The 18,523-nt window shown below is 45.6% G+C and overlaps 1 protein-coding gene across 1 annotated transcript in view; it reads right to left on the bottom strand.

Moving 5' to 3' along the window:
* TAPT1 (transmembrane anterior posterior transformation 1) overlaps positions 1-18,523 on the bottom strand; it is a 66,527-nt gene that overhangs the window by 1,280 nt on the left and 46,724 nt on the right. The window contains exons 4-13 of the mRNA XM_069744701.1: positions 17,082-17,244; positions 16,730-16,865; positions 15,011-15,108; positions 13,934-14,003; positions 13,340-13,420; positions 12,182-12,291; positions 7,545-7,604; positions 7,317-7,385; positions 6,846-6,922; positions 173-327 (exon numbers count right to left, since the gene is read on the bottom strand). Of these exons, the coding sequence (XP_069600802.1) occupies positions 173-327; positions 6,846-6,922; positions 7,317-7,385; positions 7,545-7,604; positions 12,182-12,291; positions 13,340-13,420; positions 13,934-14,003; positions 15,011-15,108; positions 16,730-16,865; positions 17,082-17,244 (1,019 nt within the window). The remainder of the gene's footprint in view (positions 1-172; positions 328-6,845; positions 6,923-7,316; positions 7,386-7,544; positions 7,605-12,181; positions 12,292-13,339; positions 13,421-13,933; positions 14,004-15,010; positions 15,109-16,729; positions 16,866-17,081; positions 17,245-18,523) is intronic.

Below are 18,523 nucleotides of genomic sequence, written 5' to 3'. Positions count from 1 at the left end.
TGCTTGCAACACAATACATGCAAAACAGGCACAAAAAAAAGTGGCAGCTCAACAAATGAAATAAGTTTGGCTGTTGCTACACACACGATTGCTAATAAAGTGTCGGGTCGGTAAGGTGGTCCATGATCAGGACCGGTCGTCACACTGTATGGGGGGCGAGGCAGGTGCTCACCTTGGTTTGATTTAGTTGGGGTTCTCTTGGGCGTTTTCCCCGGCGTGGATGTGGATGGCGACTGAAACAACTTCTCCTCCATTTTGGCATCTTTGACATACTGACATGACTTCCCCAGCAGAATGATGCTGTTAAGTACTTTCAGTGTTATCAGCCTGGAAACAGGAGGACAAAAAACGCATTAATAGAAAATGTTCTAGAACTAACGAACCGTCATCAATTTTACTCTACAAAATAGAGAATTCCCCATTTGCCTCCTTTTCATGTGCACTGGTGGTACCATAGACCCGAGGGCACAGGCCGCCATAATCCGCAGCAGCCTGACTTCTGGCCAAAGTATAAGGCACACACATGAAACCGTGCAGGACTGTACGAGCGACGATAAATGTCTGCACTGAACACATGAAATAGAAGCTGCATTACTGCCATATACACTATACTTCTATAGCTGACTAATTTGTGTGTGCCCACCAGCCACGACATGGAGACCTTTGTCTAGAAAGACCCTAACCATTTCTATCAGACATGTCTCTCCTGGGCCAAAATCCTATACATTTAACTAAGGAGCCTGAGGCTATAGGCACGGTGTCTTTCAGGTTTAAAAAAAAAAGCAAAAAAAAACATTGTTAATTTTATGCAATGACCAGCAATTTAAGGACCACATTCCTGTGCACATCTTCAGTCTTTTGTTAATTAATGCACAGTGACAGTGCGCTCCCTCATCTGTTGAAGTGATGAGTCGGAAAGAAAGCTTTCTGCCAGTACACTTTGTAAGGAGAGAGCGCAGGGACCAGAGACCAGCTACACCCCCATAAGTGAGTTCACTTGCGAGATGAAGACTGCTCTCTGGGTTTTCTCCTTACAATGAGCACTGACAGTGCGCTCTCTTTCCAACTCATCACTTCTCACCAGAGTCGTTGAGGGAGCGCATGGTAAATGTGCATTAAAATGATACTGCACAGAGAGCAGATTCTACATACATCAGACAACAGACGCATGCACTGTAGAGCAGGGACTAGCCCAGGTCCTGATGACGCTTCATTTCAGGGAAGGGCAGAGGCAGTGACCGCAGCCTCTGCCCCCCGATGACTTCTCGTTTGAGTATCCCAGCATGCACTGGGGGTTCTCAAAGGAAGAGTCAAGTAGTTAAAAGAAATAAGCCATTAGCATAGTGGGGGAAAGACAGGGACTTATTAAAGTACATTAGAAGAGATTACTGTAAATTATAAAATTAGATAATTGGGATTAAAATAAATGTTAGTTTCGGACCCATTTTATTTAGTGCTAATTTTTATGGTCTTCATTAAGGAGGTGCAGTGCACAGGATCCTCAGGGGCGTGTCTTCAGGCTGCTCTGCATGATTACCCTGTGAGCCACGCCCTCTTCATAAAGACCATCTAAATAAGCACTTAAAAATGCCAACATCTCTAGAACCGTATGGTGGATTTGAAAACTGTAAAAATTGGATCACTCAGTGGTGCAGACGGAACAAAACAAGAGCAAAAATGGTCGACTTTTGACCTAGTGATTGGTCCGACATCTTTAAAAAGAGCCTGTCGGCACACACACACCAAGGCGCGCACCCTTGGACAACATTGAAGTGCACCCTCAAACTATTTTTTCATCCATATCCGCCCTTCTCTGTTACTATAAAGCCAGAGCTGTCAAAGAAGAGGGGGAGTGAAGAAAGAGGAAAAACGAGCAGGAGAGAAGGTGCACTTAAATGTTTGAACAGTCATTCTGTGCTGACAGGTTCCCTGTAATCTGTATCCCTTTCCATCACGTTGCAATCCTAGCCTTTATGTATCCTGGTGATGATTTCCAGGATGCGTCGTCCGGCTGTGCGCAGCATTTTCTTGTATTATACAGTATGTGGCTCGGAGGAGCAATGGAAGAGATGGAACTATTTGCTTGTCTAATTTTATATGTACAGGAAAATGTATCTCTGCGGGACAGCCCTGCTGTGCTAAGCCGCCATCGCAGCTACTGCAATTTAGTGTGCGGAGAGCAAAGCGGAGATATTAAGCACATTACCGAAATCTCTGCCATAAAGGGCGATTTAATACGGTGACAGCCGGAGGGCTGGGTGAGGAAGAGCACAGATCTGCCGGAGGACGTGAGCACTAGATCAAACACAGACTTATAAGCGCACTCGGCAGTGACGGCAGGATTGCATTCTCTCCCTCATCATGGTTGTAAAATAATAATAATAATAATCTTTATTTATATAGCACCAACCTATTCTGCAGCGCTTTACAGTTTATCAGTTTCAAACACAACAGTCATAAGTAACAACTCTAACAATACAATAATTAAAGCGAAATAAGACGACCCTGCTCGTGAGAGCTTACAATCTACAATGAGGTGGGGGAGATACAAAGTACAGGTGTGTATTTACAATGATGTATTTACAATGATGGTCCAGCCATCTTCAGGGGGTGGGGGATAGATGGAGATAGTGAATGGGCTACACACACACAAACATAACATGACTGATTAGTGAATGTGGTAGGCCGCTCTGAACAAATGTATAGTCCTAATATCTTGGGGTAGAGCATTCCAGAGGATTGGCGCAGCACGGGAGAAGTCTTGGAGTCGGGAGTGGGAGGTACGGATTAGTGAAGATGTTAGCTGAAAGTCATTTGTAGAGCGCAGCGGTCGGTTAGGCCAATAGAAATGAGGGAGGAGATGTAAGGAGGTGCCGCACTGTGGAGAGCTTTGTGGGTGAGAACAAGTACTTTGAATTGGATTCTATAATGAATGGGCAGCCAGTGTAACAACTGGTGAAGAGTGGACGCGTCCGAGTAACGATTAGCTAGATGGACAACCCTGGCTGCTGTATTTAATTATACCGCAGGGGGTGTGATCATAATCCCAGGCTAAAAGAAATTATTATTACAGGTGGGTATGTTACAGTTGTGGAGGTTGATTAATTATTATGCAACGGAGTGTGATTATACTGTAATACGAGGATGTGGGGTTGGTGATTATTGCAGGGTGGGAAGGATTACTTATTACTAGGGGTGATGACTGCAAGGGGGTATGAAATTATAATCGGACGGGTGCGGAGGGGGAATTTACCGTAAGGTGCTATATGATTATAAAGGGGAGGGAGCTTAAATTCGCAGTCTTTGCACTGTAAAATTAGGGCAAATTGTTTGCTTATTATTAAGGGATAAACAATTTCATCTAAATTATGCAGCCAACCATTTGTCATTAAAGGGGTTGTCCAGTTTCAAGAAACAGGTCTGCAGTCTTTGACGGCAGACTTGTTAATCCTGGCATGGTGGGCACATTCCGACTAGACGTGTCCAGCCTTCCTCAGTATGCTTGCATCCAACGAGGCCACGCACGTCTAGTTGGCACGTGACTGCATATATTCAAATCACATACTTACGGTCACAAGCCCACTGCTCCTGGCACCAGTACCAGAGAATCCTCACAGTGCACGATATGAGGATTTATAAGTCTGCAGTCACAGAGTGACTGCAGACTTGTACCCCGAGGTCAGACAACCTCTTTAATTTTGAAATTACAAGTAAGGCCTAAAGATGGGCCATGCCAGTCAAGGGCCAGTGCTGTGGGTTTGCCCTAAAGGCAATAAATAACCAGTCACTGCGTATACTAAATGTAAGTAGTATTGTGATCATTAAAGTAGACCCTGGAAAATATATAGCATCATCAGCTTTTTACCTACTACCTTAAATTTCTTTGTACAATTAAACTGAAAATTTAGAAGAAATCTCCTGGGTGTGTCCCAGGAGCCAAGCCATGTGCTCCTCACTGTCCTGTGTGCATCTCAGGAGCTCAGCCACGTGCTCCTCACTGTCCTGTGTGCATCTCAGGAGCTCAGCCACATGCTCCTCACTGTCCTGTGTGCATCTCAGGAGCTCAGCCACATGCTCCTCACTGTCCTGTGTGCGTCTCAGGAGCTCAGCCACGTGCTCCTCACTGTCCTCGGTGCTTCTCAGGAGCTCAGCCACGTGCTCCTGTCCTGTGTGCCTCTCAGGAGCTCAGCCACGTGCTCCTCACTGTTTCTGTGTGCTTCTCAGGAGCTCAGCCACGTGCTCCTCACTGTCCTGTGTGCTTCTCAGGAGCTCAGCCACGTGCTCCTCACTGTCCTGTGTGCTTCTCAGGAGCTCAGCCACGTGCTCCTCACTGTCCTGTGTGCTTCTCAGGAGCTCAGCCACGTGCTCCTCACTGTCCTGTGTGCTTCTCAGGAGCTCAGCCACGTGCTCCTCACTGTCCTGTGTGCTTCTCAGGAGCTCAGCCACGTGCTCCTCACTGTCCTGTGTGCTTCTCAGGAGCTCAGCCACGTGCTCCTCACTGTCCTGGGTGCTTCTCAGGAGCTCAGCCACGTGCTCCTCACTGTCCTCGGTGCTTCTCAGGAGCTCAGCCACGTGCTCCTGTCCTGTGTGCTTCTCAGGAGCTCAGCCACGTGCTCCTCACTGTCCTGTGTACTTCTCAGGAGCTCAGCCACGTGCTCCTCACTGTCCTGTGTGTCTCAGGAGCTCAGCCACGTGCTCCTCACTGTCCTGTGTGCTGCTCAGCCACGTGCTCCTCACTGTCCTGTGTGCTTCTCAGGAGCTCAGCCACGTGCTCCTCACTGTTCTGTGTGCTTCTCAGGAGCTCAGCCACGTGCTCCTCACTGTCCTGTGTGCTTCTCAGGAGCTCAGCCACGTGCTCCTCACTGTCCTGTGTGCTTCTCAGTAGCTCAGCCACGTGCTCCTCACTGTCCTGTGTGCTTCTCAGGAGCTCAGCCACGTGCTCCTCACTGTCCTGTGTGCTTCTCAGGAGCTCAGCCACGTGCTCCTCACTGTCCTGTGTGCTTCTCAGGAGCTCAGCCACGTGCTCCTCACTGTCCTGTGTGCTTCTCAGGAGCTCAGCCACGTGCTCCTCACTGTCCTGTGTGCTTCTCAGGAGCTCAGCCACGTGCTCCTCACTGTCCTGTGTGCTTCTCAGGAGCTCAGCCACGTGCTCCTCACTGTCCTGTGTGCTTCTCAGGAGCTCAGCCACGTGCTCATCACTGTCCTGTGTGCTTCTCAGGAGCTCAGCCACGTGCTCCTCACTGTCCTGTGTGTCTCAGGAGCTCAGCCACGTGCTCCTCACTGACCTGTATGCTTCTCAGGAGCTCAGCCACATGCTCCTCACTGTCCTGTGTGCTTCTCAGGAGCTCAGCCACATGCTCCTCACTGTCCTGTGTGCGTCTCAGGAGCTCAGCCACGTGCTCCTCACTGTCCTGTGTGCTTCTCAGGAGCTCAGCCACGTGCTCCTCACGGTCCTGTGTGCGTCTCAGGAGCTCAGCCACGTGCTCCTCACTGTCCTGTGTACTTCTCAGGAGCTCAGCCACGTGCTCCTCACTGTCCTCTGTGCTTCTCAGGAGCTCAGCCACGTGCTCCTCACTGTCCTGTGTGCTTCTCAGGAGCTCAGCCACGTGCTCCTCACTGTCATGTGTGCTTCTCAGGAGCTCAGCCACGTGCTCCTCACTGTCCTGTGTGTCTCAGGAGCTCAGCCACGTGCTCCTCACTGTCCTGTGTACTTCTCAGGAGCTCAGCCACGTGCTCCTCACTGACCTGTATGCTTCTCAGGAGCTCAGCCACATGCTCCTCACTGTCCTGTGTGCTTCTCAGGAGCTCAGCCACATGCTCCTCACTGTCCTGTGTGCGTCTCAGGAGCTCAGCCACGTGCTCCTCACTGTCCTGTGTGCTTCTCAGGAGCTCAGCCACGTGCTCCTCACGGTCCTGTGTGCTTCTCAGGAGCTCAGCCACGTGCTCCTCACGGTCCTGTGTGCGTCTCAGGAGCTCAGCCACGTGCTCCTCACTGTCCTGTGTGCTTCTCAGGAGCTCAGCCACGTGCTCCTCACGGTCCTGTGTGCGTCTCAGGAGCTCAGCCACGTGCTCCTCACTGTCCTGCGGCAGACCTCCCCTGTGCATTGGATCACTGAGCTCTGGCCCCTGGGGAAGGTGGAGAAGCCTCAGCACCACCATCTGCAGACGAACCTGACCAGCAGAATATTAACCCCGATGTTTCCAGGAGGATTTCTACAGTACTGAGTGTTACAGTATCGTACATGCTAACAAGCAGTGCGGGGGACTATATTCCTTCTTTCATTTATACATTCCTTCCTAGGTTGAGTCTTCCTTTAAGCCCTAGTTAATGTGATGAATTTTGCTCCCTGTGCGCCACTTGTATCTGTATTACTGAGATAAAGGCGCGATATATCTTCGCTCGGGAGTATTAAACTAGACGTATGGCGGCTAATCTGTCCTAGGTAATGTGGAAATCTGAGCAGTATTGATGTGTTTATAATAAATGGAGCAGAGGGCTAGACCGCTCCGCACACGCGGCACAGGCACCGCTATCAAAATGGTAATTCTGCCAGAGGAACGACATATGAAAACTTGGGTTGTCATTATGATTTAAAGAGAAAACACAGTAGTTTGACAATAAATGGCTTCACCCAACCACTAACCATGAGTGGAGAAAAAGTTTTGGTGTTATCATTCATATTCTCTGAAAAAAAAAAGGTCAAGAAAGCAAAAATTCTGCCGGGTATGAAAACTGTATTCAACAGCATCAGAGCGGAGTATTTCATTTTGGGTGCAAAAATCCAAGGTATGAAAACAATCGAAAACTCAGATCGGACGGATCAAACCATAGAGAAGAAACTCACCCAAAGTAGAAGAGCACAACGCAGGTGTAGGCCAGGACTCCCTGCACCTTGACCGAACTGGTGACCACTCGGATCAGCTGGAAGGAGAACACACGGGGTTACAAGTTTTGCCAGCACAATTGGTATTTGCCCTGGTGGAGACTAAGCTCTGGACCTGGGAAGGGTGAGCAAAGTGCAGGAGTTTTTTTTATGCCTTCAGAAATGGATATTCTTAAAGCAGGAAATCCCTTTGATATTTACATATCTCCATTATGATTTCACTACACTGCTACTGTAACTCAATTTCCAGCCCCCCCATTACAAAGCGGAGGTCTCCCTGAGCAGTGACACGAAGCCAGTATCACCCAGCAGGGTCCGGCATTAATATGGCCGCGTCCCAACCATTATAGTGATCTCCTTCTTGCTTTTTTGGCCATTGCTGCCAACGATGGAGCTGCCCAGATAATACACCAGTGTCACCCATAAACTTACAAGCACGGCAAGCGGGAGAGGAATAAATCCCATCCTCCGGGAGACGGAGTCGCTGTAGTCAGTGTAAGCCTGAAACAAAATAAAGACCATGAGACACAGGTGGGTAGACATAGCCGATTTTGTTAATTTTACATAGCTCAAGTGCTCTAAAAAAAAAAAAAAAAAAAACACACCTTAATTCTGTGATAAGGTTTTTTTTTTTGTTTGTTTGTTTTTTAGGGTACGTACATTTTTTTGACGGCTGCTCACGAGTTCAAAGGCAAGACTGGCTCTGTATTCACTGTATACCTGCCGGAGAAATAACGAGACACATTAGACACGACTTACAAGGATTTTATGCGATAGTGTGCGTACAGGTTTTTTTTTTTTTGTATATACAGGTGCTTCTCACAAAATTAAAATATCAAAAAATTTATTTCAGTTCTTCAATACAAAAAAGTGAAACTCTTATATAGAGTCATTACACACAGAGTGATCTATGACTATTCCAAGTATTTATTTCTGTTAATGTTGATGATTATGGCTTACAGCCAATGAAAACCCAAAAGTCATTATCTCAGTAAATTAGAATACTTTATAACACCAGCTTAAAAAATGATTTTAAAATCCGAAATGTTGTCCTACTGAAATGTATGTTCAGTAAATGCACTCAATACTTGGTCGGGCTCCTTTTGCATCAATTGCTGCATCAATGTGTCGTGGCATGGAGGAGATCAGCCTGTGGCGCTGCTGAGGGGTTATGGAAGCCCAGGTTGCTTTGATAGCAGCCTTCAGCTCGTCTGCATTGTTGGGTCTGGGGTCTCATCTTCCTCTTGACAGGTTAAGGTCAGGTGACTTTGCCGGCCAATCAAGCACAGTGTTACTGTTGTTTGTAAACAAGGTATTGGTACTTTTGGCAGTGTGGACAGGTGCCAAGTCCTGCTGGAGAGTGACATTACCATCTCCAAAAAGCTTGTCGGCAGAAGGAAGCATGAAGTGCTCTACAATTTCCTGGTAGACGGCTGTGCTGGCTTTGGTCTTGATATAACACAGTGGACCTACACCAGCAGATGACATGGCTCCCCAAACCATCACTGATTGTGGAAACTTCACACTAGACCTCCAGCAGCTTGGATTGTGGTCTCTCTACTCTTCCTCCAGACTCTGGGACCTTGATTTCCAAATTAAATGCAAAATTTACTTTCATCTGAAAACAACACCTTGGACCACTGACAACAGTCCGGTTCTTTTTCTCCTTGGCCCAGGTAAGACGCTTCTGGCACTGTCTACTGGTCATGAGTGGCTTAAACACAAGGAATACGACACTTGCAGCCCATGTCCTGGATACGTCTGTGTGGGTGGTGGCTCTTGGAGCAATGACTCCAGCAGCAGTCCATTCTTTGTGAATCTCCCAATTTTTGAATGGCCTTTTCTTAACAATACATTCAAGGCTGCGGTTATCCCTCTTGCTTGTGCACCTTTTTCTACCACTTTCCTTCCACTGAACTTTCCATTAATATGTTTGGATACAGCACTCTGTGAACAGCCAGCTTCTTTAAAAATGATCTTTTGTGGCTTCCCCTCCTTGTGGAGTGTGTCACTGACTGCCTTCTGGACATCTGTCAGGTCCGCAGTCTTCCCCATGATTGTGGAGCTACTGAAACGGACTAAGGGAACTTTTTAAAAGCTTAGGAAGCCTTTGTAGGTGTTTTTGTTAATTATTCTAATTTACTGAGATAATGACCTTTGGGTTTTCATTGGCTGTAAGCCATAATCATCAACATTAACAGAAATAAACACTTGAAATAGATCAGTCTGTTTGTAATGACTCTATATAATATATGAGCTTCACGTTTTGAACTGAAGAACTGAAATAAATTAACTTTTTGATGATGTTCTAATTGTGTGAGAAGCACTTGTACAGTCATGATAGAAAGTGTTGGCACCTTTGAAATTGTTCCAGAAAATGGAAGTTTCTCACAGAAAATTATTGCCATTACACGTTTTGTTATACACATTTATTTCCTTTTTGTGTATTAAAACACACAAAAAAAAAAAAAAAAGAAAAAGAAAAAGAAAAATGATGGCAAATTGGACATTTTTTCCTACATGCAATCTAAAAAGCCGTGCACAGCGAGATACACGGGGCTTCATTTTTAGATCACTGTCGTAATGTACATTCAGTAACAATTATTTCTATATAATTTTTTTTTGCATCAGGGGCGTGGCTAGAAGCATTGATCTGAATTGCCAATAAAAATTGATTAAATAAATAAAATAATTGCATTACCGGTAAATATTTTATTTATTTTACACATTGTGCTCCCCATAAGGTCACAAAAGACTTAGGGCATTTCAATATTTTCATCTTATTTCCCTTGTAACTGGGGATGGTATATTGGCCCCAGTTACAGGGGACATCGAGCCTGCAGGCGGAGTAGCAGAGCTGACAAAGTCTCCTATGACCCAGCAGCTCCTGCTCCCTCTCTACACAGTGATTATTCCATGACCGCTGGATGTTTTGGAGGAAGCACTGTCGTTGCTCCTTCATGGCATACAGACCACTTGTTTAGTGCTGTGTATATAGCGACAGAGAAAATGAAGATGGCAATAAACTGACAGCCAGACCTCCGCTCCTGCCGCTACAAACTGATACTATGCAGTAGGAGCCCGACCATTTAGGCTGTGTGCACACGCTGTTTTTTTTTTTTCGCTTTTTTTCCGCTATAAAAACGCATTAAAAACGCATACATATGCATCCCATCATTTAGAATGCATTCCGCAATTTTTGTGCATACGTTGCGTTTTTTTCCGCGAAAAAAAAGCAGCATGTTCATTAATTTTGCGGATTTTTTGCAGATTTCCCACTATATTATTGCATTTGGAACCTTCGGAAAAATCCGCAAAAAAAAAAAAAACCGCAAAAAAAAAAAATGCATGCGGATTTCTTGCAAAAAATGTCCGTTTTTTTTTTTTTTTCAGGAAACTTCTGCAAGAAATCCTGACGTGTGCACATAGCCTTAGGCTATGTGCACAAGTTGCGGATTAGGCTTAGGAATTTCTGGTGCGGATTCTGCCTCTCCTGGCAGAAAACGCACCTGCGGATTTGTTGCGTTTTTTTAGTGCGGATCCACAGCGTTTTTTTGTGCGTTTTTATTGCGGATTTGCTGCGTTTTTTACCCCTGCAGTTTTCTATAATGGAATGGGTACAAAAACGCTGCAGATTCACAAAAAAGAAGTGACATGCTACTTCTTTTAAACCGCAGCGTTTCCGCAGCGGATTTTCCGCAAAGTGTGCACTTTTTTTTTTCTCATTGATTTACATTGTACTGTAAATCAATTGCGGATCTGCAGCGTTTCTGCACTGCAAAAACCGCTGCGGATCCGCAGAGAATCCGCAACGTGTGCACATAGCCTTAAAGTCTATGAAGTCTTTTTTTTAAGCCTCAGATTCTGTCCTACCAGGAAGAGTTTTCATCAGCCTCCTTATCATCAGAGGCAGGATTACACTGACAGCTGGCCTCTATACACAGCATATACTAATCACATTAGGCCACGTCACATCCGACACTGATCCCCTCCCATCACAGTGGCTTTTGCACATACTCGAACACAAATACAAAAGACCGGGTCAGGGGTCTTACCATTGTGGTAAGGAAAGCTGCACTGTGATTGGTTACTAGACAGTTTTTCCTAAAAGTATTTTTGCCTCTAGAAACAATGCTTTTTTTTTTTTTACTCTATCTAAATGCATGTATTTGGGGCTTAAAATAATTTTTTGCACATTTTTTGCACGGTTTGGCTTTTTGTTTCCCTGCACATTCAGCTAGGACGTGGTCTGTGGTCATAACTCAGCAGAAGGAAAAATAAAAAAGACATTGAAGCATCTGAACGAGCTCATTTACAGATTCTCAGTTACCTCATTCTACAGCCATCTATAAAAAGTGCAACACTAACTATAAAAGGCAAACGGTGCAAAATGGTCAATGAAATCCAACTGCAAAAAGAAATTTATAAATGCATTTAATAAAAAAAAAAGTCAAAGTCTTCAAAAGTGGTCAACCCCTTTAAGGTTGTTTCTCATACATCTGCCTTAAAGTTTACTGGAAATATGTATGTTCCTTTATTATTATTATTTTTTTTTTATTAACAATGTAAAAAAAAAAAAAAAAAAAAAAGCAAAAAACACTTTAGAAATTGTACACAGCAAAACACCATCTTAAAATACTATTACCAGAGCTGCCACCTTAGCGAGAGTCGTCTGATGGGCCGCCAACGAGGGGAGCCACACAGGCCGCCAACGAGGGGAGCCACACAGGCCGCCAACGAGGGGAGCCACACAGGCCGCCAACGAGGGGAGCCACACAGGCCGCCAACGAGGGGAGCCACACAGGCCGCCAACGAGGGGAGCCACACAGGCCGCCAACGAGGGGAGCCACACAGGCCGCCAACGAGGGGAGCCACACAGGCCGCCAACGACGGGAGCCACACAGGCCGCCAACGAGGGGAGCCACACAGGCCGCCAACGAGGGGAGCCACACAGGCCGCCAACGAGGGGAGCCACACAGGCCGCCAACGAGGGGAGCCACACAGGCCGCCAACGAGGGGAGCCACACAGGCCGCCAACGAGGGGAGCCACACAGGCCGCCAACGAGGGGAGCCACACAGGCCGCCAACGACGGGAGCCACACAGGCCGCCAACGACGGGAGCCACACAGGCCGCATGGACTGGCAGTTGTTGGTTTGTGCAGTAGCCCTCTGTATAGGCGAGAGCAGTCTGCTGCACTTTTCTACATGGTGAAATGAACGCTATACAGGCGCCCCCCAATGCCAGACAGAGGCCAGCAAGGAATGGCGGCAATGAGACGAATTGGCAGAATACTTACATCTGCAGTGATGTCGTTGAATTTGGTTATAAAGGCGTGCTTCACCACGTCCACCGCAATCTCAGAGGCAATGACCATGCACACATCCGGGAACAGCACCCACAGGTGATCTGAAGAGCAGGAAAATAAGACATGATAATACTGCTCTAGTGTATATCTGCATTAGATACTACAAAGGTTATAAAATAAACAGTACTCTGCAAAAGTTTTAGGCAGGTGTGGAAAATGCTGCAAAGTACGAATACTTAAAAATAAACTATTAACATCTATTTTTTTTAATCAATTAAAATGCAAAAAGGAATGAACAAAAGAGAAATCCAAGTCAAATAAATAAAGCAGCACAATAATGAGTATCTGCAGGCAGCAGTGAAGCATGGTGGAGGCTACTTGCAAATCTGAGGCTGCATTTCAGCAAATAAAGTTGGAGGTTTGGTCAGGATTAATGGTTCCCTCTATGCTTCTGTACACAGGCAGATACTTAGCTATCATGTAATACTATCAGGAAGGAATCTGACTGGCTCTAAATTTGTTCTGCAGCAGGATAACGACCCCAAACTTACAACCAATGCCATTAATAACTAGAAGAACAAGGAGTCTTGGAAGTGATGATCCGGCCGTGCCGGAGCCCTGATCTCATCATTATCCAGCCGGTCTGTGATTACATGAAAAGACAGAAGGATTTGCACAAGCGTCATACACAGATCTGTGGTTGGTTCTCCAAGATGTTTCTAACAAACTCCCTGCTGAGTTCTAACAAAAACTTAGTGCAAGTACCGAGAAGAATCAATGCTTCGATGCAGTTTTGAAAGCAAAGGACGATGACACCAAATATTGATGTCATTTAGATTTATTCATTCACTTTGTATTTCGATTAACAACAATTAGAAAGCCTTCTTACTTTGCAGCATTTCTTCCAAACCTGCCTAAACCTATAGCCCTATAGTGCAAGTGATAGTGAAGATGACCATTACTTGTCACCCCACCACCTTGGTCCAGCAATGACATAGCAACCACAATACGCTCCACCATTGGACTTACTGTAAAGCGGTCATCTAATGGGAAGGACAACGTAAAATGGCAGTCCAAACTCTAACCCCAATCATTATCCGGTATATATACAGTACATACATTGTAGATAAAGAACTATGAAGTAAAGACCTGGATTCCAGGAGAACTGCTCCATGTTCCTCAAGCATACGATCAGTAGTAGCACATAATTTGTGAATCTCTCTTTGATATCTGCAATGAACAAAGAAGGGTTAAAAAGGAAATCCTACGACCAGGCAGTCCCCATATATCGACAGTAGACTGGGTCATGGCGCACTTCTTCACAATTGGCATGTAAGACTCCTGTACCGCTACGGTTGCCCAGACTGGCTTGTACATAGCACCCGCCATCAGCACCACTCCATTCAGTGCACAGAGCACCCACTACGCCCCCATCAGGAACCACTAACGAATGGCTGGCCACGTAATACATGGATGGACTGAAGGTCAGAGCGAGCTTCTCTTTGGTCCAGACTCTTTCCTGAGCTGTGGACCGCACTATCATGTCCTACTGCCCAGGTCATCCCTTATAAAACAGACACTTGGCCACCACAGGAGAAAACACAACGTTCAGTCGCTGGGTTCACCTCCCGATGGAACGACAGAACTAATGTGAATTTAGGGACACTGCCAAGGAAGGAAAATCCAACGTCCTTCCAAAAATCAGAGCATCCAATGAAACCAATGCCAATACTGAAGACGTACCGCTGTTGGACATCTGGAACAGATTGTTCTTCTCGAACTTCTTGAACACGCTCCCTTTTATTTCCACAAACTGAGAAGGAAATAATACAAATTTAGGGCAGACATAACGCCACAACTCTCAGCTACCACCAACCATCTCCAGAGAGCTCCATGTGATCTGCAATTAAAGGATTGTCCTTTGAAAACAAGTCATCACAGGGTCCGCGGGGGTCCGACCACTGGGACCAACACAGATTGGCGGAATGGAGAACTTTCATCCCTGTAGTATGGCAGCGTGCATGGTAGACCGCTGGGTCATTCACCCTATAGATCTGTTGAGCGCTCAGAAGCTTCCAAAACTCCCACAGAGAATGGAGCAGCAGTCGGGCGTCCAACCTGCCGCGCCATACTGTATCGATGGATTAAAGCTCCCGTTCTGCTGATTGGTGCTGGTCCCAGCAGTCGGACCCCCACCATCATTATGGCATATCCTGTGGGAATGCCGTACAGGACTAACATGGCACTAATGAGTCAGGACATCTGCAACATAAGCCAAATGTACCAGTAAACTGCGGCCTCTAATAAGGTGGGTGCTGAAGTTTAGGGGTCTTCATCTCAGACATTTAGGATGTATTCACAGGATACGGCATTAATGTCCGCCCTTCCCCAGCCGCCCGCAGCAGAGTGGTGGTTGTGAGTGACCAGCTCTCCACTAAAGAAAGTGAACCCATGGTGTTGGGACTCATTTATGTCCGAGATGATAGGACCCCTTTAAATCTGAGTATGCTGACCTGACAACTTACAGATGGCTGTAATACGCGAGAAAAAAAAAACTTTATGGGATGAAAAACTTCATACACATGTAGCAGAATAATGCAGTTTACTGATCACAATACCTGATCCTAAAAATAAAGAATAAAAAGTTGGGACTGCAGTGTATTCAGTGCAAAGCTTACCGCCATACAGTGCACAGTACATCTTATATACACCTGATCACATGCATATAATAATGGGTGCAACAGAGTAATATAATATATATATATATATATATATCTGTACCGCAATGATCCATACGTATCGCCTCTATGCAGCACTTACATTATTAGACATCATGATGGTGAGAAGAGACTTATTGTGGGAATTGAAGGCGACATTCAGGGTGGTGGCTTGCACTAATATGAGGATGGCATGTAAGACTGCGGGCAGACGCCATAAGGAAAATAACCACCGCAGCATTGTGCACACAGACCCCAACATTCCTGGAAAATGATGATGCCCCTTTAGTGTATTATGTCTCTGTTACAGAGACGAGTTTTTATCATTTCTGGTAGAGGATATGCGCAATGAGCCATCGTTCTTCGATAAGGTGTTATCTGAGCATGCTCTGGGGCTAACAGTGTCTACGGCGTGCTGGAATAATATTGTCCAGTCGTTGCGGCTGCAGGTCTCAAGGCTGTTAGACAAATCCCTGCATGTGTTGCGGCTATTTAACAGCCACGAGACGTGCAGCCAAGCACACAAGCATGCTTGGATAACACCTTATCCGATCACTGTCGCTTATCACTAATGCTCACCTTCAGGATTTTTATTTTTTTACCTAAACGCATGTATTTTAAGCTAAAAAAACAAAACAAAAAAAAAAACACTTTTTTTTAATGGAGTTTCATTAAATAATTTGCACCATTTGGCTTCTACAGGCCGTTTTTCTGTCCTGCACATTGCAGAAATATAGAGATAAGAGATTTTAAGCCCCAGGACGATCTTTCCGCACCGCAGCTTAACGAATCCCAATGCTGAGCATCGTACACACTGTTAGGATTCCGCTCCATTTACAAATTCGAGCAGTTATCACACCACCACAATTACGGTATGTGCTCGGTCACGGTATGTGCTTACTGAAAATTTGCTCTGGGGTGGAAAACCCCTTTAAAGAGGGCCTGTCATTTGCTTTAAAAAAAAAAAAAAAAAAAAAAAAAAAAAAAAGTGTGAAATACCTTGTAAAAATCTCTGCCCTCCCCCGATTCTGCTGCTCTTTTTAGTTTTGTGCTGTGTCGCTCCATTGCAGAGATATTCACATTAGTTTCTTCTGGAGCACAGTATATGAAATCTCTGCTTGTAGCACAACTAGTGGGTGTTTATTCAGAGTCTTCTCTGTGGGCGTGCGCTAACACCCCTCCCCTCCCAGACATTATCAATCACAGCTCGGCAGTGTTGCAAACTGCTATATCAGTTGCCCAGCCCTGATTGGCAGCGTCTGGGTGCAAGTGACTCCCAAAGATTGTGAAGAAATGCCCAGTTGCACTACAAGCAGAGATTTCACATACTCCGCTCCAGAATAAAAATGTGAATATCTCTGCAATGACGCGACGTAGCACAAAATGGAAAAAAAAAAAGTGTCAGGATAACAGGCGCTCAGGGATTTTCAAAAAGTATTTAATGCCATATTTTTAAAAAAGTGACAGGACTGTGAACTATAAATTCATCACTGAGCTTGTTCTAAGGGTCTGTGCACGCAAAGTATTTGTATAGTCCGGCATAACTGCATAGTATTTCACGTGGAAGATGCTTTAAGAAAACGCCATCTTTCGCATTTGTTTTGCGAAGTCTTTGCAGCCAGCTTCTTTTTTAATCTTATATACAAAAACACCCCATGAGAATGACGAGCTCACTGATGAATTCTCAGTTAACTCATACTGTAATCAGCTATCTGCAAGTATAAAAAAACAACGTGGGATTGTTGGAAACTAATAGTAAGGCACAGCCGTGGCCATATACGTGGGTACCAGACAGCACAGAGGTGCTATATGCAAAGGATACAGACATACAAGACGGCCATGAAGAAGTGAGGGATGACGCCCAGGTGGGCTCGCTTTCTTTCCTTGTGTTCTGTAGCCGTCCAGTACAAAGCATCCAAAATGTCTTGTCCAAAGGAAGAAAAAAGGCGATCAGCAACCTGGAGGGAGAGGCAAGATGGTTATAGGAGTCGGTGAGGATCAGTGTGTGGATATAGACAAGTTAGCCACACACAGCCAGGTGGTGGACATCTACAGAAGCTCACGAGACCCACCCAGATCATATGTGGTCAATGTAAAGCTGCCAGAGATCGCCAGCAGGAGCCAGCGAGAGTCCAGTAAGGCGGGGTCGGGCCCAGCGCCTCATAACGCCTTACCTCCAGCATGTTGTAGATGATGTACAGCTTGATGACGGACTGGCCTCGGATCAGGTGGTACATCATGGAGTAGTCCACGTAGTGCATCATAAAGTAGCATATCACTAGTATCACCCCCTTCAGGATGTCACACACTTGTGCAGGCTGGAGGACACGACCGCCTCTGAGGAGGTGAAAAAACAACACGTCACTGGTCACAAGAGAAAACAGCGCCTTCTAGAGCCACACCGCAGTGTTACACATAGAAAACCCAGCAGAATGTTTGTTTTATTAAAGGGGTTGTTGGGCTGAGATTGATGAACTGCCCTTTAAGCAGTCAGTCCTGAAGGACCCCTTTAAGATAACCAGTGATTACAGTGGGACTCAACTGCTAAGCAGGAGAAAAACAGCAACAGCAGCAGCAATGCAGACCCTGTATTGCAAAAGGCACTGCCATTAAGCTGTGGCGCCACACTTCCTCCGGGCACATGTCTGTAAGGTGCTGTACTGACCGTTGCAGCTCTGTAAGACGCCGCAGGAGGAGGAACACAAGACGCCGCAGAGGAAAAACGAGTAATGGGGAGAAAAAAAAAAAAAGTTAAAAAGTGACAAAAGCTGTAATAAATTTGACACCAACAAAAATAGAAAAAAAAAATAATTTAATGCAAAAGTAAATACGAAAAGAAAAAAAAACCCAACAACGTATTTTTCGGATTATAAGACGCACCCAGGTTCTAGAGGTGGAAAATAGGGGAAAAAAAATATTTGAAGTAAAAAATGTGGTAAAATATTTAACATCATAAATAACATACATATTATATGTGGTGTTATTATATATAATAGTATGTTATTATGTTGGAAGCTGCGGGTAGAAGATGGAGCTGCGGGACCAGTGTGGTGTCTGTAAAGTACTATATGAAGACGCTGGAGGGTGAGTATAAGAATGGGGGCACAGGGCTTATATTTAAAGCAACACTCCAGCACTGAAAAATAACACTGGAGTGCTGCTTTAAGATCCCATGGGAGAACTATAACTCTCAGAATGTCCTGCCAGATCCTACGGCATGCTGGAAGTTATAGTTCAACACAGGAGTGGCAGAGTGCTTTTTTAGGTGTTGTAATTAGTAAACTTAATTCTCACTTGTACAGGCTGTGCTCACATCAGTGCAGGTCCTGCAGCCAGTCAGCCATGCTAGAAAACCGTAAGTATCTCTCTCTACAGCTTACAGGACCTGTGGTGAGGTAATGAAGGGCTGGAGCATCACATGACTACACAGAGCCACATGTCCTGTAAGAAGAAGCTGCATTGTCTCTAGTCTGCAGGACCTGTGCTGAGGTAATGAAGGGCTGGAGCATCACATGACTGCACAGAGCCACAGGTCCTGTAAGAAGAAGCTGCATTGTCTCTAGTCTGCAGGACCTGTGCTGAGGTAATGAAGGGCTGGAGCATCACATGACTGCAC

This window comes from Ranitomeya imitator, chromosome 1 (assembly GCF_032444005.1).
Source record: "Ranitomeya imitator isolate aRanImi1 chromosome 1, aRanImi1.pri, whole genome shotgun sequence".
Taxonomy (NCBI): Eukaryota; Metazoa; Chordata; class Amphibia; order Anura; family Dendrobatidae; genus Ranitomeya; species Ranitomeya imitator.
Note: the sequence above shows the minus strand (reverse complement) of the source record. Positions and strands in the feature narration are given on the sequence as shown.